At 40.8% G+C, this 23,433-nt stretch overlaps 5 protein-coding genes across 9 annotated transcripts; 3 read left to right on the forward strand and 2 right to left on the reverse strand.

Annotated features, from left to right (window-relative positions):
• Positions 1-454: 454 nt before the first annotated feature.
• LOC109860509 lies at positions 455-6,028 on the forward strand. 2 transcript variants are annotated; one of them, XM_020439629.1, is made up of 4 exons: positions 455-513; positions 736-818; positions 1,019-1,460; positions 4,671-6,028. In XM_020439629.1, exon 4 carries the CDS (start codon positions 4,709-4,711, stop codon positions 5,687-5,689), a length of 981 nt encoding a protein of 326 aa, XP_020295218.1. In that variant the 5' UTR covers positions 455-513; positions 736-818; positions 1,019-1,460; positions 4,671-4,708; the 3' UTR covers positions 5,690-6,028. The 2 variants fall into 2 exon arrangements, with proteins under 2 accessions (XP_020295218.1, XP_020295219.1); XM_020439630.1 differs by lacking the exons at positions 455-513; positions 736-818 and having other exon boundaries at positions 839-1,460.
• Positions 6,029-6,500: 472 nt separating this feature from the next.
• Positions 6,501-8,306, forward strand: LOC109860507 (ribosome maturation protein SBDS). 2 transcript variants are annotated; one of them, XM_020439624.1, is made up of 3 exons: positions 6,501-6,636; positions 6,783-7,086; positions 7,229-8,306. In XM_020439624.1, exons 2-3 carry the CDS (start codon positions 6,956-6,958, stop codon positions 7,857-7,859), a joined length of 762 nt encoding a protein of 253 aa, XP_020295213.1. In that variant the 5' UTR covers positions 6,501-6,636; positions 6,783-6,955; the 3' UTR covers positions 7,860-8,306. The 2 variants fall into 2 exon arrangements, with proteins under 2 accessions (XP_020295213.1, XP_020295214.1); XM_020439625.1 differs by having other exon boundaries at positions 6,928-7,086.
• LOC109860508 (cob(I)yrinic acid a,c-diamide adenosyltransferase, mitochondrial-like) lies at positions 7,980-9,582 on the reverse strand. 2 transcript variants are annotated; one of them, XM_020439627.1, is made up of 3 exons: positions 9,308-9,582; positions 8,655-9,027; positions 7,980-8,560 (listed from the first exon to the last, which is right to left on the reverse strand). In XM_020439627.1, exons 1-3 carry the CDS (start codon positions 9,385-9,387, stop codon positions 8,333-8,335), a joined length of 681 nt encoding a protein of 226 aa, XP_020295216.1. In that variant the 5' UTR covers positions 9,388-9,582; the 3' UTR covers positions 7,980-8,332. The 2 variants fall into 2 exon arrangements, with proteins under 2 accessions (XP_020295216.1, XP_020295217.1); XM_020439628.1 differs by lacking the exon at positions 9,308-9,582 and adding an exon at positions 9,198-9,285 and having other exon boundaries at positions 8,655-9,043.
• Positions 9,583-10,316: 734 nt separating this feature from the next.
• LOC109860504 (cell division control protein 45 homolog) lies at positions 10,317-14,497 on the forward strand. Of its 2 annotated transcripts, none has more exons than XM_020439622.1 (9): positions 10,317-10,551; positions 11,188-11,340; positions 11,523-11,732; positions 11,815-11,982; positions 12,066-12,304; positions 12,425-12,761; positions 12,884-13,278; positions 13,389-13,465; positions 14,421-14,497. In XM_020439622.1, exons 1-9 carry the CDS (start codon positions 10,501-10,503, stop codon positions 14,462-14,464), a joined length of 1,674 nt encoding a protein of 557 aa, XP_020295211.1. In that variant the 5' UTR covers positions 10,317-10,500; the 3' UTR covers positions 14,465-14,497. The 2 variants fall into 2 exon arrangements, with proteins under 2 accessions (XP_020295211.1, XP_020295210.1); XM_020439621.1 differs by lacking the exon at positions 14,421-14,497 and adding an exon at positions 13,552-14,038 and having other exon boundaries at positions 10,318-10,551.
• Positions 14,498-14,544: 47 nt separating this feature from the next.
• On the reverse strand, positions 14,545-23,386 carry LOC109860506 (nucleoredoxin-like). Its single transcript, XM_020439623.1, has 7 exons — positions 22,662-23,386; positions 16,465-16,734; positions 16,097-16,197; positions 15,676-15,871; positions 15,478-15,568; positions 15,233-15,372; positions 14,545-15,004 (listed from the first exon to the last, which is right to left on the reverse strand). Exons 1-7 carry the CDS (start codon positions 23,169-23,171, stop codon positions 14,774-14,776), a joined length of 1,539 nt encoding a protein of 512 aa, XP_020295212.1. The 5' UTR covers positions 23,172-23,386; the 3' UTR covers positions 14,545-14,773.
• Positions 23,387-23,433: the final 47 nt, after the last annotated feature.

Here is a 23,433-nt window from a genome sequence, read left to right on the forward strand (position 1 = left end):
TGCATGCCCACATGCTTGAGGATAGCGGCATGGATTATGATGACGCCCGGGAGATTTCTCTCCCGGGCGCGTCTTCTTCTCTCATCGAGGCCAGGCCATCGGATGCTCCGGACGGGACCGCGCGGGACGAGAGTGAATTGCGGTTGCAGTCGCGTACGCCGCTCGCCTGTAAGAAGCGAAATCTGCCTATTCAGGTTAGCCCTGTTGGCAAAGGCGCCATTAAGAAAAAACATATAGAATCCGCCTTTGCGGATCTGGAGGCCCGTCAGGCCTCTAAATCGCCTGATAATCGCAGGCCATTATTAATTAATACTTCGCTCACGGGCGAAATTAATACAAAACAAAATAATAATAACAATAACACGACTATTGTAGAAGGATTATCACTCGTCGACAATAACAGATATCAGATTGACTCTGTACCACCATACATCGTCTTTATTGAAAGGTCACGCACATATCAACATCAACACTCACAGAATTCAGATAAACAGCTCTCCGTCGTCGGTTTGGGTAAGCGCTTATTTACAGCGGATAATAATATATTTAAAGATTCCTTTGATCTTAAAGTCAAAGGTAATTCCAAATTCTCCATCTGCTTCACTACATCTAAACAAGCAAATGCCTGCGTTGATTCTTTCAAACAATTTTCGGACAATATCGTTCCGGGTGAAACGTGGCATGCGTTTATACCTAATTATAAGGTTATTAAACAATTTATTATTCGCGGCATAGATGAAAATGAAGAACCAGAGATAGTCCGCTGCTCTCTAAGACCACCGCCTGAATGGGACTCGGAATGGACGCCGCCCTTCGAGGTAACTAAATTGCGTCGTCGAGTCCGCACCTCTGAAGCCCCCATTTCTCGGAACACGATTACAACAACTACAAATAAAACAGATACTTCTTATGCTTACATTGATACAGACTTATATATAGCTAAGTTTAAAACAGTTTACATTCCCACCTCCTTGATCTACATGAGCAAACGCGTTTTTCTTGACCCGTTGGTTCCTAGGGTCCGCAGATGCAATGCCTGCCAACGCTTCGGACATCTGGCACAATATTGCAGGTCGGGCACGGCCCCTCATAGGATCATTTGTGAGAGATGCTGTGAGAAAGGACACGCCAAATCCGTGTGCACTGGTCCTGCGCGATGCATCAACTGCATCAGAGCCCAACTGGACCGAGTGGACCATGAGGCCTCCGCTGGCACTTGCCCATCCTTCCTGAAGGAGAAAGGCATTCGGATGATTATGGCCAGATTTAACGTCCTACGACCGGAGGCCGACGAGATATATATTGAATGCGGAGGAGTTCCCGGCCGGAGATGGACCCGATATTCTCGCGCGATTCCTAACCCTACTTTGGGTGATTTTCTACCACCTCGTACGACGGCCCCGTCTTATGCAGACGTTGTGGCCGCACCATCATCAAAACACCCGCCAGTGGAGATACCGGTACATCGCGCGCGTCGGGGCCCTAGTTGGCCCCCAATTATACCGCTACCACCGCTCTCTCCTCGATCTAAACCCGCTCGCGCCACCTCTCCCACTCCTCTCCCTACTATGCTTCCCTCTCATAATAATCCCCCCTCGAATACTGTTTTAGATCCTCTAAAGCATCGTAATAGGCCTAAGGCCAGTGTAGCTTCTCGATTCGTTCACTCCGCTAATGTTAACTTTATTATTTCAGCCGAGAGCAGTGTGGCTCCGTTCGTTTCTGCCGATCTTCTTCAGCGTGTTAAATCAAAATATACAGAAAAATTCGCTACAGACATATATCTTCCGGATACAGTGAGTTATAACCTCATCTCTTCTATCCTCGAGGTAATCTTCTCTTGAAATCCAACTTTTCTTTTATCATTACCGAGCACATGTTACCTTTAAAAATTCTGCAATGGAACTGTAGAGCTCTCTTTCCTCGACTTGCCGATTTAAATTTTCTTTTGGAGAAGTATAAAGTTAGCATAGCTACTCTTTGCGAGACTCACCTCTCGCCGCAATCTGTCGTGAACTTCGCCAACTATTCCATTGTCTCTAAGGATCGGAACCGTTTTGGTGGAGGAGTGGCCATCCTCATTGAAAAAACGTTTAAATTTGAATTACTCTCGCACGATCGGCTACAACATGTGTGTAGTGAGAATGCGTGCGAGGTGATCGTTGTAAAGGTTATGTTAAACCCTAATTCCTTTTTATATATCATCTCTATTTACAGTCCTCCTAGAAGAAGCGGTTCCTTCACCAGACAGGGATTCTGGGAGAGGTTCTTCGATATTTGTTCCGCCTTCCAACCAGCCATTATTTGCGGTGATTTTAACGCTAAGAGCCCTCTATGGTCTCAGAGTCGTGAGATATCCGACGCGGAGGGTTCGAGGATAGAGAATGCTCTCCTGTCATCCGATTGGATGTGTATAAACTCTGGCGTAGACACTTGGTCCTCCCGCGACCTGTCCGCCTCCTCTGCTCTCGACCTCACTTTTGTCGAACCCTCTTTATCTAATAAATGCTCCTGGAACGTTCTTGANTACTNCTACGGTAGCGATCACTTTCCCATCCTCATTTCTATTTCCGATGTCTTTTATGGAAATGTTCCCGGGNGCCCGTCTATCTCCACTGTTAANGTCGAGTNGGATCTCTTTCGGGATCGCTGCNTTGCCANTCTTTCTTCGNTACAGCCTCCTGTCNNTGACAGTGTTGATGCTGCNTATGAAAGNNTAATCTCGCTNATTACAAATGCTCTTACTGATACAGGAGCTAAAGTACGAAAATTCCTGAGGCATCGTCGGAAACCGCCTACAGTGTGGTGGAACGACTCATGCATGCAGGTTATCCGAAACAAGCGACGTCTTTTTCGGCTCTTTAAGTCTTGTCCTTCTATCGCTTCCTTTCAGGCTTATCTTGATGCTGCCCGGGAAGCGAATCAAACCGTTCGGCGTCGCAAGAGAGAGGCCTTTCGTGAGTTTTGCTCCTCACTCTCTGCGACTTCGGATCTCAATAAAGTATGGGGAACCGTTCGGGCATTTACTTCCGCCCGACAAGCTACCCGGGATGAGTCAAATCGCAACAATATTCCTGAAACAAAATTTTATGAGGCTTTCGACAAAATTGCGCCTGTAAATTACTCTCCCCCTAACATTGATCTTGCAGTATTCGGCGACGAGTTATTCCCTCCACCTTCCTCAAACGACACGTCTTACCTAACATCCAACATATCCGAAACTGAGTATTTTTCAATAATCTCATCTTTGAAGACCAAATCGGCNTCTGGTCCCGATCTTATCTCCAACAAAATTATCTCGGAGCTGCCCAGGGATCTTCATATGGCAATCCTAAATTTATTCAACTATATGCTCACCTCTTCTCAGTTTCCTTGCCAATGGCGTAATTATTTTGTCGTTTTTATTCCCAAACCGGGGAAAAAAGGTGCTCTTCGACCTATCTCACTTGCTAATAACTTGCTCAAAGTTTTAGAAAAGATTATTTATAGGAGGTTGGAATGGTGGGCCGAGAATAACCATATTGTCTCGACCTATCAGTTTGGCTTCCGCAAGGGCCTTTCTTGCACTGATAACATTGCAACTCTGACATCACATATAAGAATTGCTAACCTCGAAGGTTTGGCAACAGGTGTTGTTTTCCTGGACCTTGTCGGGGCCTTTGATTGTGTTGTTCCGAGTATCCTTTTATTTTTTCTAGAAAAATATCACCTCCCGTCAATAATTATCAACTTTATTGCCTCTATTATTAACTACCGCCATTTGCAGGGATTTTTGTCCGGGGTCCCCATCCAGTCGCGTCCGACTTCACGTGGTCTTCCTCAGGGCTCAATTTTAAGCCCTTTGCTGTTCAACATTTATCTTTCCTTCATTGATAAATGCTTACCAGCCACAGTGCACGTTGTAATGTATGCCGACGACATAGCCATTTATTGCTCTCATAAGACCCTCGATTATATTGCTGGTCGGTTGGAGCGAGCGCTTGAGAATCTACGTTCCTGTTTACTGGATTTAGATCTGAGAATCTCTTCCGAGAAGTCGTGTTATACCTTCTTTTCTGCTCTCAGACCGCGTTATCTTCGTGTTCTCCTTCGAGAGCAGAGGATCGCGATTCGCATCGATAACGTCCCCCTGGAACTTAACTGGACCCCCAGTTTTCTGGGGGTGGTTCTCGATGCCAATCTAACCTGGAGGGCTCACGTTGATTCTGTTCGTAGACGTGTCCGGCCTCGCATTAACGTCATAAAGGCTTTTGCCGGCATCAAATGGGGAATACATCCCCTTTTGCTTCTCAACGTGTATAAGGGCTTTGTCAGGTCGGTTTTTGATTGGGGCTCACAGATTTTCTCCCCTCTTCCGGGCGTTGAGCAAGGCAAGCTGGATAGGCTGCAATTTGCTTGCCTTCGCATCCCTCTTGCTCTCATGCGTACAACGCCCACAAACGTTCTTCTCGAAATTAATGGCGAATTTCCTCTGTCATGTCGCTTCCGTCACCTTACCAAAAGGTTCTTATGCAAAGTTCTTGCACGGCACAACCATCCGCTCTTGAGCGTGCTCTCCCGCTCCACGCGACTATTTGTTGACGGTCGGAGAGACGAACTGGGCCATATCTTGCTAGTTTTTAATACTCAAAAAATCTTTTTTCGCCAAATTGAAACCTTTTCTCTTCCAGGATACCTTAATTATCCCTTCAACGTTCGATTCCTGGAGATGCCTGTGGACACCGAGTGCGGCCTCGCGGTACGCAACTCCGATGATCCTGCCGGCTCCTGGAACAAATTTATACGAAAATCCGACGTTTCCCATGTACTTTACACTGACGGATCCAGAAAATGCTATGGCCTGGCCGAACGAACTTCCTATGCTCTAGTGTCCCTGAATCCTCAGTACACTCTGGCTAAACGAATAAATAATCATTCATCTATCTTCGAATTTGAGGCACTTGCCGTTGGACGGGCTGTCCGATTTGCTCTGGATCACTTTTGGACTGACACTATCGTTGCTTCGGACTCTCTAAGCGTACTTACCTGCTTGAAGAACTCGGACCCTCACGGAAACAACGCTCCATGCATTTACGAAATCAAGACCTTATACAAGAATTGCCTCTCTAGGAATCTTCGAATTCGCTTTGTCTGGTTACCCAGCCATAAGAACATCGAGGGAAACGAATCTGCGGATCGGGCTGCCAAACGCGCTTTGCTCTCTCCTGATCCCTTTCTAACGGCCAAGTGCCACTACCGGAATTTATATTCCCGCTTTCGCGCCCAGGCACTAACAGAATCAGTGAGAAAAATTCTAACTGAGAGCACAGTCAAAGGAGTCACCTATTTTAACAAAAAAAGGAACATTCTTTCTCCACCTTGGTACTTGGAGCATCGACACACCATGCCTGCTCCTGTTATTAAGCTTATCTCTAGACTGCGGACCCGACACATTTGCGTGGGCGCCTTTCTGGCTTCCAAGGGGATCGTCGCCTCCTCTGACTGCCCATGTGGACACCGACTGAAGGATGCTGATCACGTCTTTTTCCACTGCCCTCTTTATCGGGACGACTCAGATGCCTTAATCAGCAAGCTCCACCGCATAGATCCTATCTGTAACCTCAGCATTGTGGACCTTGCCTTTTCCGACAATGTGGACATCTACAAAGCATTACACAGCTTCGTCGTAGACACCCAATTGCGCCTGTGATCTCCTCTTGTACTTCCCTCTGCTTTTGCTCAGCCAATCCGGACACAGCTTTTCTCTTTTTTGCCTTCCTCCATTGGCTAATTGCCTTCATGCACGCACACTCATTCGCGGCTTTTCCGTTGCATCATAGTTTCTCATCTTTTTATTTTAACATGTCTTCTCATTGGTTCTTTTTACTCGAAGAATGGCGTATGGGTATAAAGGGCCCTCTAGCCAACATCACACCGAACCGAACCGAACCGGCTTGCAGGGCTGAAAAGCGATTGCACATTCTCTCTTACAGGTCTGGGCTGTGTTCAGTTAAGCAAGATGGAACGAACTAATGGAGGAAATGCAGGAAATACAGAAATTGGAACTAATGAATTCCTATATTTCCTGCATTTCCTACATTAGTTCGTTCTATTTTGCTTAACTGAGCACAGCCCTGGGCTGTGTTCAGTTAAGCAAAGATGGAACGAACTAATGGAGGAAATGCAGGAAATACAGGAATTGGAACTAATGAATTCCTGTATTTCCTGCATTTCCTCCATTAGTTCGTTCCATTTTGCTTAACTGAGCACAGCCCTGTGTTCAGTTAAGGCCTGGTTTATGCAAGCAATAACTGTTAACTTATGCCGGAACCGGTAAAGTTTAACTATATGATTTTAATACTTCTGTTTATACGAAATTGCCGAATGCGTATAAACAGAAGTATTGGAATCCTATAGTTAAACTCTACCGGTTCCGGCATAAGTTAACAGTTATTGCCCGCATAAACCAGGCCTAAGCAAGATGGAACGAACTAATGTAGGAAATGCAGGAAATACAGGAATTCATTAGTTCCAATTCCTGTATTTCCTGCATTTCCTCCATTAGTTCGTTCCATCTTGCTTAACTGAACACAGCCCTGGCCGTTTTCAATCTTCTCTCTGGATAAACTTTTTATTATGATCGGTTACGATCAGTGGGTGCGTTCAGACAACTCAACAGTTGCACAACGGTTGAGTGATAATCACTTATGATTGGATCATACTTTTGGAACCGTTGCTGATTTTGAAGAATAGTCCTGTTATAAGTGATGATCTCTCAACTGTTGTTTTCTAAATGTAACCAGTGTCAACGAGCGTGCTTTTTCTAAATGTGACAGCGTCAATGTATTGTTACATGCAATGTTTCGAGATCGTTCGGAATAAGATTCGCTGATAAAAGGAAACAAAAATTGTACTGAAATAAAACTCATTCGTGTATCTATTGTCTAGTTAAAAGTTAATCAGGCTCAGCGTAAAAATGTCGATGATATTTACGCCGATGAATCAAATGAGGCTAACAAACGTTGCCGTCGTACGCATGAAAAAAGCTGGTAAACGATTCGAGATCGCTTGTTATAAGAACAAGGTGATATCCTGGAGAAACAAACTGTAAGTATTTGCGCGCAAATGAAATATCGCACGAAGAAGTTTTGGTAGAGAAAACAGCGAAAGCACGCTACTGTTTTCTAACTTTCATAACGTAGACTTTTTGTGTAATTTATAAAATGTTTTTTCTTGAAATATGTTTCAGTGAAAAGGATATTGACGAGGTGCTGCAAACTCACACCGTATTCATCAACGTGTCAAAGGGCCACGTAGCGAAAAAAGAAGATCTTTTACGAGCTTTTCACACCGACGATCAAACCGAAATATGCAAACATATTCTCGCGAAGGGCGAACTTCAGGTTTCCGAGAAAGAGAGGCATTCAGCTCTAGAGTCCATGTTCAAGGATATCGCTACTACAGTTGCTAGCAAGTGTATAAATCCAGCGACCAAGCATCCATATCCGGTTACCATGATTGAGAACGCCATGAAAGAGGAAATACATTTCTCTGTGAAACCGAATCGGAACGCCAAGCAACAGGCGTTGGATGTAATCGCGCAGCTGAAAGAAGTGATGCCGCTAGAGCGTGCTCAGATGAGGCTGAGGATAGTTATTCATGGGAAAGAGGCGAGCAAACTGAAGGACAAAGTGATGAACCTCGTGAGCAAAATGGAGACGGAGGAATGGGATAATGGATCGTTAACGATACACTGCCTGATCGATCCAGGTCAGTATAGAGGAATAGATGAATTGATACAATCGGAAACAAAAGGCACAGGTTTGGTGGAGTTGGTCGATTTGAAAGAAGTGATCGAGGGAGAAGAACTTTTAACATAAACTATTAATATGAATTGTTAAATAGATCAGGTTTGCTTTTTGAATCAGAGATTCAGATTTGTTAAGTATAATTTAATATGTTGACTACTTTGTTACATATATATATATATTTAACATTAATAAAGAAACTTGCATTTCTTTATTACTTTTACATCATCTGATAAAAAATGTCGACAAACATTTTTCATTTAAGATTGCAATTGACCGCGATAGAACTTTCTTTCTATATTAAACTACTGTATTTTTTTTTTATTGTTAACAAATATTTGTAACTTGTAATACATATTCAGCTTCTCAAAGGCAAAGATTCGACAGATAGAGGTACGATTAATCGTACCATCGAATTGTTTCTTTCACACTACAAATTACCTCATATCTGCGCTTACATTGTTGTTGGACGTTTATATGTATTTAGACAAAAAAAAAAAAAAATTTATTCGACATCTATGAGAATGTCTAGATCAGTATTTGTTTTACTTTTCCTCTGTTACTTCCGCACGCGGGATATAAATGTTCTCTGTGCGCTGATCGCATTTGGCTGCGATACGTGACACCGTTAGAAGAAAGTCCGACAGTCTGTTCAAATATGTTTGCGCCTCTCTGTCCAGAGCACCATCCCGAACTAGCGTTGTGATACTCCTTTCCGCACGCCTGCACACAGTACGTGCAACGTGCAAGGAGGCGCAAGCTTTTCCACCACCCTAAGTGTGGTATAGAGAACCAAGTGTTAAAGTACAAGATTAAAAGAAAAATTACTAAACAATTATTGTGCAATGTCTAGGTCTGAGTAATTACGGGAATAATGTAATCTTCCGGAGGAGGGAGCTGATTGGCATATTCGAGGATCCATTCCTCGAGGTCCTTGGTGTGCTTGCTCTCGAACGATCGTGTTTTTCCAGGCGTCGACTTCGAAATCGCATGACTCAAGTCAAACAGTATCATTTGCACTCTCTTGAGCTTGTCGACGTATGGATGCTCGACCTTACTGTCGCAGGCAAACTCCCGAGCGAGTCCAATATAGGAGGACAGTTCGTCGGTTGCTCCGAGCGCATTGAAGATCATGTCATCTTTCGGTTTCGTGTCCCCGGCGTCTGTGATCGTAAGTCCGGAATCGCCATCCCGCGAGAACACCGCTACCTCGGCGACGTTGGAGGACGTCGTAGTGCCGCTGCGACACAACGTCACTGTCAGTGAACAAATAATTACATACATGCAAATCTAGCAAAGTTTCATCGTTTTCGTTTGTTTATCGGCGCAGCGACGTAAATAATAAAAATTATACCAATACAAAAGTCGAAAGCTTTACATTTAATAAAACTCATTGAACAATATACACACCGTCATATGTGTTCGCATTAACAGCCATTAACAACACCTTTATATTTTTAATAAATACAAATTGTCATCGCGACGCGCGTTAGAGGTTACGGGATTTCAATACACCATACCTGTGTCTAAGAGATACACACTGCACACCGTTTTTATACACAAAAGCAGACTTCCTACATATACTTCTGACTAATTCCATTTTTTTTTTCCTAGAGTACTTGCAAATTCGATCGAATTGTGATGCAGTTTGTGCGCAACTTGTCACAATTTGTTGATCGCACTAGTGACATCGACACATGGAGAGCGCGACTGTTTGTATTAACGGTGTGCTTCCGCATAAAAACACCAAATTCCACGCATGCGTGTCGTGTTCTGTAAAATCTTGTTCACCATACTTTGGAAACAAAAAATCAAATTTATGTAACAAAACAATGTGAAAAGGGACAATAGGAATTGCGAGAAGTACTTGCCACGAATATTTCGAAGATATTTTTTAGACGTTTTCGGAAACTCCATGGCGCGCGACTATCTCGGGACATGTGGACATACAATTACCGTAGAAACGTTCTACTTTCGCGAAAACTAAACGCGACATTATTTGTTACATATCTTTAACGGTCGATAATAAAAATTCACCCGAGACGCGCGTGGATCAAAAATCGCGTCAACGCGTTGCGTAACAATAGCGATTCGATTCGAATCGCGATCTTCTGCAATTGCGAGAATCGATTGCGCGCTACGTTGGTTACATTTAGAAAACTTCGGGGTTGGTTTATAATTAAACCCTAACCGTTAACTTAGGCCACTGCCGTAAAAGTTGGTAAATAAAATAAAAATTATAAACTATCGTTTATAATTTGAATTGTGAACAGAAGTATGTACGTATTTCCCTATCCTATCTTTCAACTTTCACAACAGTAACCTAAGTTAAGGTCATCACGCATACAAATTAATTAAGACCGTAAGGAAATTGACCAATCAGAGAAATTTACGTCCGAAAGTGATGGAGATAATAAAATACATTCTGATTGGTCAATTTTTTTACGACTACGTTTTACGTTCTCACGTAATTTTATGTGTGATGGTCTTTAGTTGTTGGGACAATTATAAACTAACCCTTATGGATTTGGCCCGCTTTTATTCTTCTCTCTGGTTCGTAATAAATACTTTGGCGCTCGGTCCGCGAACGACAGCCGCGCGTAATCGAACGTATGACGACGCGCAACCGGCTGTTTGGATTTTCGCGCTAAATCGTCTGTGCCGGGACCGTTGCGAAAGTTGCAATGTCTCGTGCGTGGTGAACGGTCGCACCATGTTCGTGACAAACCTGGAAAAGGACTTCTACAGCGCGATACAGAAGCACGTAAGTCTGAGACCTATTTAGCTCCGTAAAGCGACGCGTTTCGTGCTTCCCGTAGAGGTTACGGTATTCTCCGTGCTCCATTCCTCGACACTTAGTCCAATTTGTTTGTTTGTTTCTTTTTTTTTTTCGCAGTTATTTTGATCGTTTGTTGTGTTCTAACAACCAGCTTTCGTTTTGTTTCAACGCGTGCGGTTGTCACGTGTAACTCAGCTCTTGAATATGAATTAGAAAATGATCGTGGTGCGTTTTGTTCACTTGGAAAGATAACAAGATGAGAGACACTTAGTCTCTTTAACTGAACTTGCACAGTTTATTTAAACTCTTTCTCTTTATTTTGAATAGAAAAATAGAAAAGATAGAACGATGCGAGAAGTTCGACTAAAAAAAACAGGCTCATGTAGAATAAGAGAATGTAAATATGGGAGTAAACGCAACAAGAATATATTGTGCGATTCACAGATTGAATCGTTTGCTTCGTAGCGTTTTGCACTAACAATTTTGTGTGAAATTTGTGTTTGTGTTCAATGATTTTAAAATTTAGAACGTGCTTGAATTTTTTGTATACATTTTATTGTGCAAAAATATTCTTCTGATAAAAACAACTCTTTTAATTCTTTCTTTGCATTATGTTTACAGAGATGTTTACTTCTTGTGAATTTCGACATCGATGCAATTTGTGCTTGCAGAATATTACAACAACTTTTTAAGAATGATCACGTGATATACACCCTCGTGCCTGTTCGGGGTGTTCAGGATATGATAAATGCGTTTGAGGAGAATTGCGACGAGGTAAAACACTTGTTTCAGCTACTTCTTACATGCTCTGTCTATTAAATCACCACTTGCTATTGGTTTGCGATATAAAACGCTAGATATCAAGTTGCGATTTACTTTCGTTAATGCGGGAGCAATTTTGAAGTTTTTAAGAAAATTGGTTTTTTAACAGTCTGCAATTGCAATTTTTTTTCCAGATAAAGAATGTCGTTACAATAAACTGCGGTGGTACTCTAGACTTAGTGGATTTACTGCGACCAAATGAATCTGTGGTATTTTTTATTCTTGACAGTCATCGACCTTACGACTTATGTAATATTTATTCTGAGAGTCAGATACGTATTCTTGGCAAATCCGATGAGGACAATGAAATCCCAGAATATAATGATATATTCCGAGACGATAGTGTATGTGTAATATTTCTTGTAAAATATCATCTCTCTCTTATCTTTCTGTTTTGTCTGTACAGTTATATTTAAATATGTGCAGTCAGACGAAGAAGACGAAGACGAAGACGAAGACGGTGAAAACAGACAGAGCAAACGGAGGAGATTGAATGAAGAAGATCTTATAAGACAAAGTGAACGAAGAAAATGGCTAGAGAACAGAGCGACAATTCTATTCAATTATACTCAGTACAGTTATTATGGCAAATCAGTGTGTATTGGAACTAAAAAGAGAGCTTAGTAATAAGGGGTACTAATGTTTTGTCAAAATATGTGTCTATATTCTTATTACAGAGTGCAACAGTAGTTTTTGAAATGGCATGGAATATGTCAAAGGATAATTTGGACATGGCATGGTGGGCAATAATTGGTTCAACAGAACAGTCTATCCTCAATAAAGTGGAGTCGCGAGTGGCCATTCTTGAGGAAGGTTCTCTTCAAGCTCATGTTTCAAGATTAACACATAGACAAAGTGTTGATGTCGATAAGCAAACACAGCAGCAGAGTGTTGCTAAAGTTACTTATGACAAAGAGTATCCTTTTAATAACTTACTCAAAGTTTTAGAAATATTGATTGATGATTCTAATTTAAAACACAAAATGCGAAAAAATTCAAAAATATATTAAATCCTTAATTTATTTAATATAAATAGTCTTCAATTAGCATTGTATCGCCACTGGACGGTTGAAGCCAGCTTGAAATACTCTGTGTCAACTGCGGTGTCGTTCCGTCTTTGGTCCATTAGAGGTGACCAACGTTTGAAGGAAGTTTTGGCGGAAATGGGTTTACCTTTGGTACAATCTAGACAGCTGTTCCGTGCAATGGATCTTATGTTTAGACAAGAATTTCGGCAAATGGTAGAAAAAGTGGCCGACAAGTACAACGTCAGCAGCATTATTGGCACTAGTTTTATCTTTCAGTACGGTTACCGCTTTAAATATTGCGCTTCCGATATAGTGTATGCTATGTTGGCCCTGCTGGATTCTACGGTGAGTTGACAGTTACTAAATAAGTACTGACTTTTAAGCAGTACAATATTTTATATGTTGTTAAAAATATATTTTTTATATGTTTATTGAAATAGAGTTTTTGTCGGATAATGTATTTTCAGATGAAAGATAGACAGCCACAGCGATGTTTCTTGGACGCGCTGGATTGTTTGTCGCGCACAAAGAAGGATACTTTAGAAAGCGGCATCGAGAAAGCAAAACTTATGCTTCTCAATATTTTCAAAACGGCAAAAAATATATTGGAAACCAAGCAAGTAAAGAATTTCGGTTCTTTCTTGTATCTCAGCGTGCCAGATGGAAATATAGACACGTATTTATTTATGCATCCTCATCCTCTGATTATGCTAGCTCAGTTTGTGCTTAAAGCATACGTGAGTTCTACGAGGAACAGACGCGCTTCCGAATGGCCCCTTGTGGCCTCCGCTGTGTTCAACGCGGAGGAGGGAACGTGTCTCCTCGTTGGCATACCGCCAGTCTGTGAGGATCAACCCAGAAGGTAATTCCAGACGCAAGGAAAAAACATATACAAAAACAATGATTCACAGTCTTTAGAAAACAAAACAAAACAAAAAAAAATTAATTGTGATAATTATAAATCTGTTACAGTTTATTCGGGAAAGCGTTCGAGCAAGCCGCAAAAAATAAAAATTGTTACATCGACGCAGACTATTTCGACACTACGAGTAAGTACAAAGTAGAATACGTGAACTGTGCGTGTTAATCGGTAAGACACATCATGACACATTTTGTTTTTGTTTTTTCTTTGCAGTAATAAGACTGAAAATTGAAGAAAAATCAAAGTTTCTCGATGCTCTCGCAGCCCTTCTTGCATGATCATTACGGAATCGTTATAAATCGGACGAACAGCACGATGAAATAATCGAATTTCTTTTATTTAATGCGACTATCAGAACAATTTAATGCACTTTATCGCACGTGACGTACAATGCCTTTTTTACGAACCGTAAAATTTTCTTTTGCGATTTAGACGCAAACTTTTTTAACCAGCGACAGTAGTAGCTTTATGTTTGTAAAATATTTTATGTATAAAAAATTAGAAGGTACAGAGAGAAAGAGTGAGTGAGTGAGTAATTTTGTATGTAAATGTGTAATGTGTTGTATGAAAAACGCTTAGGATACAACAATATAAATAAACAACGGAAGATCATACTGTTTTCATATTTGCATTGATAACTTAAAGAATATGATAAATTTAATACTTTTATTTAAAAAAAAAAAAAAAAAAGAAAGAAAAAGACTGCAAAAATAAATGCAAATTGAGTTATTGTTTTCTGGACACTTGATGGTCATTATAATGCTCAGCGTTGTTGCTAACAATTTTATAAAATAGAACTGTGTGTATATTTGTATAAATAAGGCATACGCGAGATGTGAGATTTTAAATGCTGTAACAAATTTAGAAAGCGGTTTTGTATACACTACAATAATGAATAGTTTTGTAAACACTACAATTTGCTTGGTGCATCTACTTGTTATTTATTAAGTAATATATATATATATATAATTTTTTTAAATATATTTGTGTGCGTGTACGTACACTTAAAAATACAAATTTGATCGACTTACTTTTTGTTTATGGTATAATATGTATTTTCTTTTGGTTATGTTTTCACAAAGGATTCTACAAGAAACAACACTATGCGGAGATTTCTCTCTACTAAAAGAGTAATAATATCACGGAGACGAAATTGAAAGAGAAATAAAGAGATAGAAAAGGATTATTTTCTTACACGACATTGGGTCAATTGCACACATTTTTTATCAAATTTGACAAGTAAAACTTTTGTAAAAACATTTAAGATTCTACGATATATAATCCAGAACACGTGAATAAAATGCTTATTAAGAGCCATAAACGTCAGTATGCAAAAACTCTATTTGGGTAAAATTGTTAAATAGAAAAAACAGTTTTCACACACTGATCGCGTTTGGCTACAAATTTGATTTCTATTAACGTTCAATAATTTTTTTTAGGCCGGCACTTGTTCGCTTACTTTTGACGTTTTATGCACTGTTGCTATTTTATTTATCGGCAGTTTGTTGTCGAGAAATCTATCGACAAACTGTTGCACAGAGTCCACGGTAATCTCGGCGCCGTCTTCCATCACCACATAAATCCCCCGTGGAATGTCGATGGCAGTCAAAAGAGGTACTGCGTCATCCAAACCAATGAATTCCCGGAGAATGTCAGATGTCTCGCACTGCAGTAATCACAACGTGATTTACGAACGTCTTATATTCAAGGACTTGTAATTTTTTTATACTTTTTTAAGCATGAACAAAAATGGTAAAGCATGATTTTTGTTTTTTTTAATTTGTGCAATGTTTTGTATATATTTCTTTATATAAATTATACAATCTGATGTTTCAGGTTGAGAAAACGTAAAAGATAAGTTTACGTATATGCGTGCCTTGTGCGTACAACTTACGTCCAAAGCTATGTAAAACTGCAATACATCATCATCAGGATCGTCGTAATTTGGATCATAATCGGGCTGATCCCTTCTGTACGCTTGTGCAGCTGGCAGTAATACGCTTTCTGCGAACTGAATTTCGCAGTCCTCTCCCTCTGCGAAACATTAGAAGAAACATTAGATTGCGTTAAACTGTAGCTTTCAACAGATTTTTTCGATTTTTTCTCTTTTTCTCGTGTAACTTTTATTTACATTCTTACCAACAAACAAGATAATAGCCGGAGCATCGTGTAACGACGTGGCGTACTTTTCTGTTAAAATATTCACCAGTCTACTTGTCCAGGGAAAGTTCTGAAACAATATATATGTAAAACTTGGCAAATATACGATTTTGTAAAAGTACGATTGTACAATAGTATTTTTTTACATAATTATGTAAAAAATTTTCAGAATATTACCAGTCCTTCTGGATCTTCGACCAATTCGCCGCGACCGTTCAGAGTGATTATGTTATCGCGAGGATCCAGAATCACCAGAGTCGGTATTGCTTGAACGTCGAGAGCCCTTGTCAATTTTTGGCGTCTTTCCTCCTGACTGAATGGTATCCTCAACCACGGCATTGTTTCCGTGTACGCATTATAGGACTCTTCGCTCCTGCGATGAAAATGTACAATTGAAGTCTTTCACAAAAAGAAATATTAAGAAAACAAAAGATCTACGGTATAGCGAGTAGTATACACAGAAAACTCTGTCGAACAGAATAAACAAATATCCTGAAGCAAGAAGGTAACAATTATAACAATGCAAAAATAAAAATTTTCACGCATAAAATCTATATGTGTGTTGTTTTTAATTTTAAGATTAATTTTAAGACCTTACCTATCTGAACTTACGAAAATTACTTCAAAATAGTGACCTCTCTCTCGGATTCGTTGATACGTATCTACGAGTTGCGGGGTAAATGCTTTACAGGGTGGACACTGAACAATATAATATATATATATATATATATATATGTATGTATATATATATAATTAAAAAACTACATAATAATTAAAACTACGATACACATGTAAATAATACACATTAATACACGCAATTTGGAAATGTGGATTTACTGTAAAAGTGAGATTAATAATTTATAAAATTTTAAGAATGATTATATTTTGGGTTGAAACAAATTTATTTTCTGTTATAAAAGTTAACATTTCTAATACGCATTTACACAATTCGGAAACACGACTTACCCAGTGTGCACTAAAATAAACTCCTTTGAAACAGTGACGGAGTTCTTCGTGTAACATAGGCTCGTTGCTACCCCGGGCACCACATGGCAGAAGAGGTCCGTCTTCGAGGGCGGCTTTCGGATGTGGCGGTCTCCAAGGAAATTCCACGCCGGTGGGATCAGCAATGGTTCGTTCAACACCGCCTCTTGTTACTATAGACCCGTTAGATCCTTCGAGTAGTATCAGCGTCGGTACATTAGTCTTTATCCGATATCTTCGAATTAGCCTGGTCTGGAAAAAAACGCGAAAAAAGTTTAATCATATTTGATGATGTCGGATCGAACAAAGATAATCGAAAACCTTCTGTCAAAAAAACTATATAATTACATCAGTTATATTGTTGCCTCGGTCAAATTGCATCTTAATATTCTATATGGTTTAACATAGAATTATTAAAATAACAGTAGGAGGAAAAAAGATGACGGTCTCTCGCTCAATAATATCAACGGACGCGAAACGCATTCGAGAGACGTATATTTCTCCAGAGACTCTACGGGGCAATAAGCGTGAGCAGCTGCAGTTGGAACTTTATTTTCAGAGGCGAGTAATATACATGTAAACGATATTTCTTGGAAAGTAATAAGGATAATGAAATGAAAGCCGTATTCACAACGATCAAGGATAGAAATACGCTAATAGATAGGATACTTGTATATCATGATCTTGTTTTGTGTGCACAAAATAACATAAAAATATTATATTTTTACTTATAAAATATAGGAATACGTATATATAAATTTTCTTATCAAAAGAAAGAGGAAAATATTGAAAATTTTTCAGGATTCTTCGCGTTGAGAGAAAATTCGCTGACTCTTTCCATCGACGGAGCGTCATAATCCGAGCGAGAAGAGAGAAGTTGATGAGCAACGCGCGCGGGAGTCTAAAACCATCTTCTAGACCCCCAAAAAAACTACATTAAGTCAGTCGACCTTTTTCACGAACGTTCAATCTCGTAGTGCACTCCCCCGCGTCCTTGGCAGTTCGATATCTCGAGGGAGAGTCGGACGATTTCTCGTATCGCCTCGTTACGGTTTACGGCCGCGCATAAAGGGTGGCGGATGAAGGACGGAGAGAGGATAGAATAGGATAGCAATAAGGCGAGAGAAGATCGGAGGGGTCGGCGAAGAGAAGAGTTCTACCGTAGGTAGGTAGGTAGGTAGGTAGGTGGTAGCAGACGCGCGCGTCGTACGTTATCGCAAGTACTTTTGCCTGGTTGTAGGGAGAGCAAGGGAGAGAGAAGGTCGGGGGCTCTCTATCGTAGAGGGTAGAGAAAGTAGGCGGTGGAGAAGCGTCACTTCGTCTCTTCGTATAATTTCCCGCGCGGCCTTCGGTTCCCGCGTCACGTGGTATTCACGACGAGGTTCGCGCTCGCCCTCGCTCGAACCTCGAGCGGTCGATAAGTTCTCCCTTGTCCGTGTGTTGCCACCGCTCGCGACGACCGTGTGCTATCGTTATTTCCCTCAGTACACTGCGCATCATAAACATCCTCCCATTACACATGAGAACCGTTTTACGTAAAAACAAAAAAAAAAAAACAAACCAATCGCTCTTAAGTGTACCTAATGAAGCAAAAAGCTGTTTCGAAATATTTACAATTTAAAATGTTGTTTCTAACATAGTTCAATTTAATTCTTTTTTAAAAGCAATTTTTATTTTAAGTGGGACAATTCTTATTTATATCTCTATATTTATTGTGTTTACATTTGAGATCAATTACTTCTCATATATTCATATTCATTATGTTGTATCAACAAACTTACAGTTATAAAAAAATGAAACTGATTTATAATGACGTTAAATATATCGCGCGCACACACATATACTCTGTATACATTAGACTCACCACGGTGTATCGCACACCGTGTGTTTCTGTCTTTCCTCTTCTTTCTTTCTTTCTTTCTTTTTCCCACCCATCCTGGGTTCTCGTCGTATTCACAGAGCCTTCCCTCTCGTTCGCTCGTCGCCGGCGCGAATCCCTCGCCACCGACGACTACGGGTGGAAGCGAGTGCGGCTAAAAAAGACACCGTGCGGGAAAGAAAGAAAAAAAATTGAGAGAAAGAGAGACGGACGGGAGACAACAGCGCGGGGAGGATCACTTTTGACTGGTTCGCACGCGTTCAATCGTTCCCCGCGTGTATACAGACCGCAGTCTGTAATCCGACGCCTCTGCTTGTGCGCTCAACTGCAGCCGTCGGCAACGACGACCACAACTCGCGTGTTCCTCTATTCCCCTTTCGAACTCCCCTTTCGTGGTAGCCACGAAAGTTACTCGCGCTCGCAGATAAGCGAATATGTCGCGTGTAGGTGGCTCGTTATGACACAAAATTTACCATTTTTTGCGGATCTAAGTTGATATGATAGACGCGAACTCTACCCTTCTCATCCCGGGGGAAAAAAAAACGAATAAATAAAAAGAAATTCTCAAATATTTAAGATATCTATAATTTATATTAAAGATGCGTCATAACAAGTCCAAAGTTTTTTTTATCATCATATAAGATGCAAATTTGATTCGTTGAGTCATGATGTAACTAAAGTAAATCTTTGCGGATGAAGAGGAATATATTAGATTACAACGGAAATATGTAACACGCAGAAAGATCGATACACACGATGATAGCGTGTGACTCGATGTACTTGTCTCGGGATTTTTTCTTGCAACCGTAGGGTCCGCTTTTTATGCGAGCAATTTGTGCGTTCACCATTTTGCCTTTGACCACGGACTAATAGGCTGTGCACAATTCATGGACGCGTGCACGGGAAAGAAAAAAAAACAAAAAAACCAAAACGTATAAAACAAAGCCACGACCGCCGCGACAGGCAGCGGCAGTGATAACGCGCGTTTCCTGTTAGATCTCCGCGCGGACACACGTTCGAACACAAATATGTCCGCTGTGAAATCAATGCGTTTTTTTTTTTAATACGACAAAACTTAATTTTAAAAATAAAAAACAGACATACGTACACATGTTTCCGAAAAAATACACAAATATTGTAAGAAATCTTTCGTTCATATGTGGAAATTTTTTTGTCTTATCAACTTTTGATTTTTATTTCAGTGCAAAATTAATATATAATAATATAAATAAATAAATAAAAATATATGTATATACATATGACATTCGAGATCTCTTACAATGTGTTTGCGCAGTTAGCGGTTCTTCCATTGATTATATCGGTTGTGTATACTATCATTTTATAGAGATGTATATACACAATCATTGAATTTGGACACAGTCAAGATCTGATCCATCCTAGCTCCCAAGCTAGCTCTTCAAGACGATTTACAAATTGTTTGTAAAACAAATGTCTAGAATGCATCTCTCCGTATACACACGTTGTGTTTTGTACACGCGCGCACGTTTAAAATTTGAAACAGTTAATTTCTCTGATTGAAATTAAAGACATAATTACACGCATGCAAAAGAGAAAACGCAAACGCGAGAAGACAGTTAAAAATTTCATGAACTTTCGTTTTACGGTTTGTGGACACGCGAGGCACTACCGGTGCTTCTTGATTCCGAGAAGACAGAGAAAGAGAGAAATACCTACAACGCTTCATCTTTCACGAGTCGAGCTCAGTGTGTACGAGATCTCGCGAACGAAAAGAAACATACACACCGTACAAGCTCAACACATCTTTTCCGGTGTATCTCTCCTCCTCTTCCGATTCCTTTCATTATCGCGTGGAACGAACGAGAACGTTATTTGAGGAAGATATGGGTCGCCCGTCGTCTGTCCGGAATAAAAAAAAAAAACGACTGCATCGTAGACGTTTTTCTTTTTTTTTTTCTTCTTCTTCTTCTTCTTCAACAGCGCAGCGCTTTCTCGTTAGCACGAGACTGCTCTCGCGCAAAGACTTCGCGTTTTCTTATAAACACGGAGCGATTTAAAACGTCCGAGCTATGAGCAACCTCGCTGATTAAAGCGTTGAAGCGATACGAGGGACTCCCACGTAGATGCTTCTCCATTCACACATGGTGCGCCGCGGCACCGGAGAGTGTCATCTCTCGCTCTCGTTTTTTTTTCTCGCGGAGATAAAAGAGGGCCATCGAAAATGTACGGACGCGAAAAAAAGGCGAATGACCGGATCTCGAGCGGTGATGCACACTTGCCACGTGTGCGTCTTTTTGTGATCTTATCGATCCAAGTCGGCGCACTTTTCCGCTGAAACAAATATTTGTTTTTTTCGCAAGAAACGGGGGGTGCAATTAATACGTCAAAGCTAATAATTCGGTCTCGACGTGAAAGCAATCTTGAATTATATTTACTTTGAATGTCGAGAGAACGCGTGTGTGCGTTAATATAAAGAAATATCTCTTTTAAGCCACAGAGAGAGTAATCTTCAATTAGCTCAGTTCCTCTCTTACTGGTAACGGAATTGTATGACGCCCGGTTGTGCACAAAGCGCATCCATAATTGCAGCGAGACGCTCTCTCAAAAGCGATTATTCGCGAAATTAATGAGCGACGGCCAATCACGATACTACTTGACGATGATTACGAGCGGAGCTACCAGCGCTATCGTCGTTAAGGTCTCTTCGCAATTGAGGCCGATTAAATGCATTGTGCCTCGTGGTACAGTCTCCATTATAAACATCAATGAGCCCGAAGTATATCGGTTGAATAAAAACGTTGCAAAGTGCCTTTGGGTTTTAAATAATGTTCAAACAGCATTTTAAGTAAGCGACGCGAATATAACTCAAGCGGCGAATTAACATTAAAAACAAAAATAACGTTTTTTTTATTAGATATATTATATTATCTGTATTTTTTATTGTTGTTTCTGCACACGCATGTTGCTAAACAACGATAAAATAACGATATAACAATCATGGAATTTGTTGCGATCAAGTAAACAAAATTTTTCAAAACAAAAATCAAGAAAAGAGAGTAACGCGATATGAAAATGTCGCGTTTCGCGCATACTTGTCATCAAATCCGCAAACCAAGCACATTGTCAAATATATCCTTTGACGCGCGCTTCAGTTTTCCTCGATAGTACTCTCCTCTCGCGACAACGAGAAAGTTCAAGATCGAGATGCATCAGATCGGAGGAAAAAGAAGACGTGTCTCGCAAAACGAAAGCACTTCATTCAGAACAATCGTCACACACAGCCATTTACACACATGACAATCTTTACAAGCTGCAGTTTTGCAGCAATTTTTCTTTGTCGCAGTGTTTCTTCCAGTTGTATCAACAACGACGTATAAAATGACAATTTGATCTCGCACAGGCGGATAATATTCGATCTCGAAAACACGAAGCGTATGCAACGCTTCGATCTCTTTTCCTCCTTCCTTCCTCATCACGCGGGGAGAGAAGAGCGAAAAGAGAAACGGCGCAAATAAAATTCGAAACAGAACGAACGAGTTAAAACGTGTTTAACTGAGATGAGAAACCCACGTGTTGCCTTTGGATACTTCGTTCTTTTTGATATTGCATTCATATTCAGTTTTCAGTCTTTGGAAACTAGGACCGACGGGATCGTGACCGACCAATTTGCATTTCGACTCGAGCCGTCAATTATTTTTCGCATCGTACACAAAATGTAAATAAACGATGGTTTTTCTTTCCCTTTTCAAAAAATTACGTAGACAGATTAAACAGTTTTAATTCCTACTAGGTATGGATCACGAAAAGCACTTTTTTTCGGCAGTTCGCAATTAACTTACAGAATGTGAAATTTTGTTAAGACATAAATAAGTTTGCCCGCTCTATTAATAGACTTCTCAGTTTCTTATAACAAATTTATTCACTTATCGTTCTTCGCCTTAAATATTTGGTATTTTAGTTCGTTAATTTCCTTTAGTTTCTTGTTTTTTTGTTTTAACATTTATATATATATGCCCCTTCTTTGAACATATCTATAGTAATTTGTAATCCTAAAATACAAATTTCGCGGTTCTCAAGATATTGCAATTTCTTTTGTTACTCACTTTTTTTTCACATAAACATTTCGTTACGATGAAAGAAACTTGGGACAACATCATATCCAAGAGAAACTGTGAATTTCCCACCGTCAATTATTTTTAACCGAAAAAATCAGCACAAATATCATCCACAGACAAAACTGCTGAAATTTAAATAAAATATACTGGAAAAGGTGATAAAACAAAAAAAAAAGCAACGAGAAATATAAAAAAAATTTGTTTACCTTTCTTTCGTAATCACGGTTTGGTACCGCGAGCCAGGGCAGATCGGCTACGTGGGCGCGGAAACTCGCCTCGAAATCGAGCATGTCGTTCATGTTGCTCCAGAGCACCACGTGGACGACCTCGAATCTCTTCTTCTTCTCGTCACCGGCGTTGTTGCCTGTTGTTTGCGCGCCGTTTACGCTCGCGTACAAGTCGGCCAGCTGACGCGTGAAATCGTCGCAGCTCGCGTCCGGATTCACAAAGCTAAAGTACATGCCGATGATCTCGCAAGCGGGCCGGCCATCCTCGTGTACGAGGGACGCGGCTGCCGAGTCTATCGACATTCTGTCGTTTACCTGGCTGCAACGCACAAGTTGCTTGCCGAACAGCCGGTGCTGCCAGCACGTAGGCTTGCCGGTGACGGTAGTGGTAGTGGTGGTGGTGGTGGTGGTGGCGGTAGTCGCGGCCGTCGTCAACCTGGGCTTTCTCGCGGCGTTCGGGGATACCTGTTCACTGACGCACGCGGCCATCGTTCTCCTCACGATTAAACAATCCGGTGTCGCGTGACGGGACGCAGCTTGTTGAAGCGCTTTCCTATCTACGGAGAAAGGATTGACACAAAGCCTTGCCGGTACACCGTTCTCTGAATTATCCGCGAGAAGAAACACCACACACCGCGTGCGCACGCGAACTGATTCGACTAACTTGTATTTTCCCGAAGCTGGCGACTGAAGCGCGCGGCTTCAGTTTCCGGGCGCATCCGAGTCGCGCAGCTCGGCCGCGCGAGGATAT

Source organism: Pseudomyrmex gracilis, unplaced genomic scaffold, assembly GCF_002006095.1.
Source record: "Pseudomyrmex gracilis isolate BER0280 unplaced genomic scaffold, ASM200609v1 scaffold_400, whole genome shotgun sequence".
Classification (NCBI taxonomy): domain Eukaryota; kingdom Metazoa; phylum Arthropoda; class Insecta; order Hymenoptera; family Formicidae; genus Pseudomyrmex; species Pseudomyrmex gracilis.

Bases quoted from the DNA above. Each gene is read 5' to 3' on its own strand.
- LOC109860509 (XM_020439629.1), top strand. From the start codon at position 4,709: ATGCCTGTGGACACCGAGTGCGGCCTCGCGGTACGCAACTCCGATGAT.
- LOC109860507 (XM_020439624.1), top strand. From the start codon at position 6,956: ATGTCGATGATATTTACGCCGATGAATCAAATGAGGCTAACAAACGTT. The intron at 7,087-7,228 runs GTAAGTATTTGC...AATATGTTTCAG, and splicing joins ATATCCTGGAGAAACAAACT to TGAAAAGGATATTGACGAGG.
- LOC109860508 (XM_020439627.1), bottom strand. From the start codon at position 9,387: ATGGAATTAGTCAGAAGTATATGTAGGAAGTCTGCTTTTGTGTATAAA. The intron at 9,028-9,307 runs GTATGGTGTATT...GTTGTGTCGCAG, and splicing joins TGTGTATCTCTTAGACACAG to CGGCACTACGACGTCCTCCA. The intron at 8,561-8,654 runs GTAATTACTCAG...TACCACACTTAG, and splicing joins CGGAAGATTACATTATTCCC to GGTGGTGGAAAAGCTTGCGC.
- LOC109860504 (XM_020439621.1), top strand. From the start codon at position 10,501: ATGTTCGTGACAAACCTGGAAAAGGACTTCTACAGCGCGATACAGAAG. The intron at 10,552-11,187 runs GTAAGTCTGAGA...TTATGTTTACAG, and splicing joins ACAGCGCGATACAGAAGCAC to AGATGTTTACTTCTTGTGAA. The intron at 11,983-12,065 runs GTGTGTATTGGA...TTCTTATTACAG, and splicing joins ACAGTTATTATGGCAAATCA to AGTGCAACAGTAGTTTTTGA.
- LOC109860506 (XM_020439623.1), bottom strand. From the start codon at position 23,171: ATGGCCGCGTGCGTCAGTGAACAGGTATCCCCGAACGCCGCGAGAAAG. The intron at 16,735-22,661 runs GTAAACAAATTT...GTTTTTTTCCAG, and splicing joins ACCGTGATTACGAAAGAAAG to ACCAGGCTAATTCGAAGATA. The intron at 16,198-16,464 runs GTAAGTCGTGTT...TATATTGTTCAG, and splicing joins TTTATTTTAGTGCACACTGG to TGTCCACCCTGTAAAGCATT.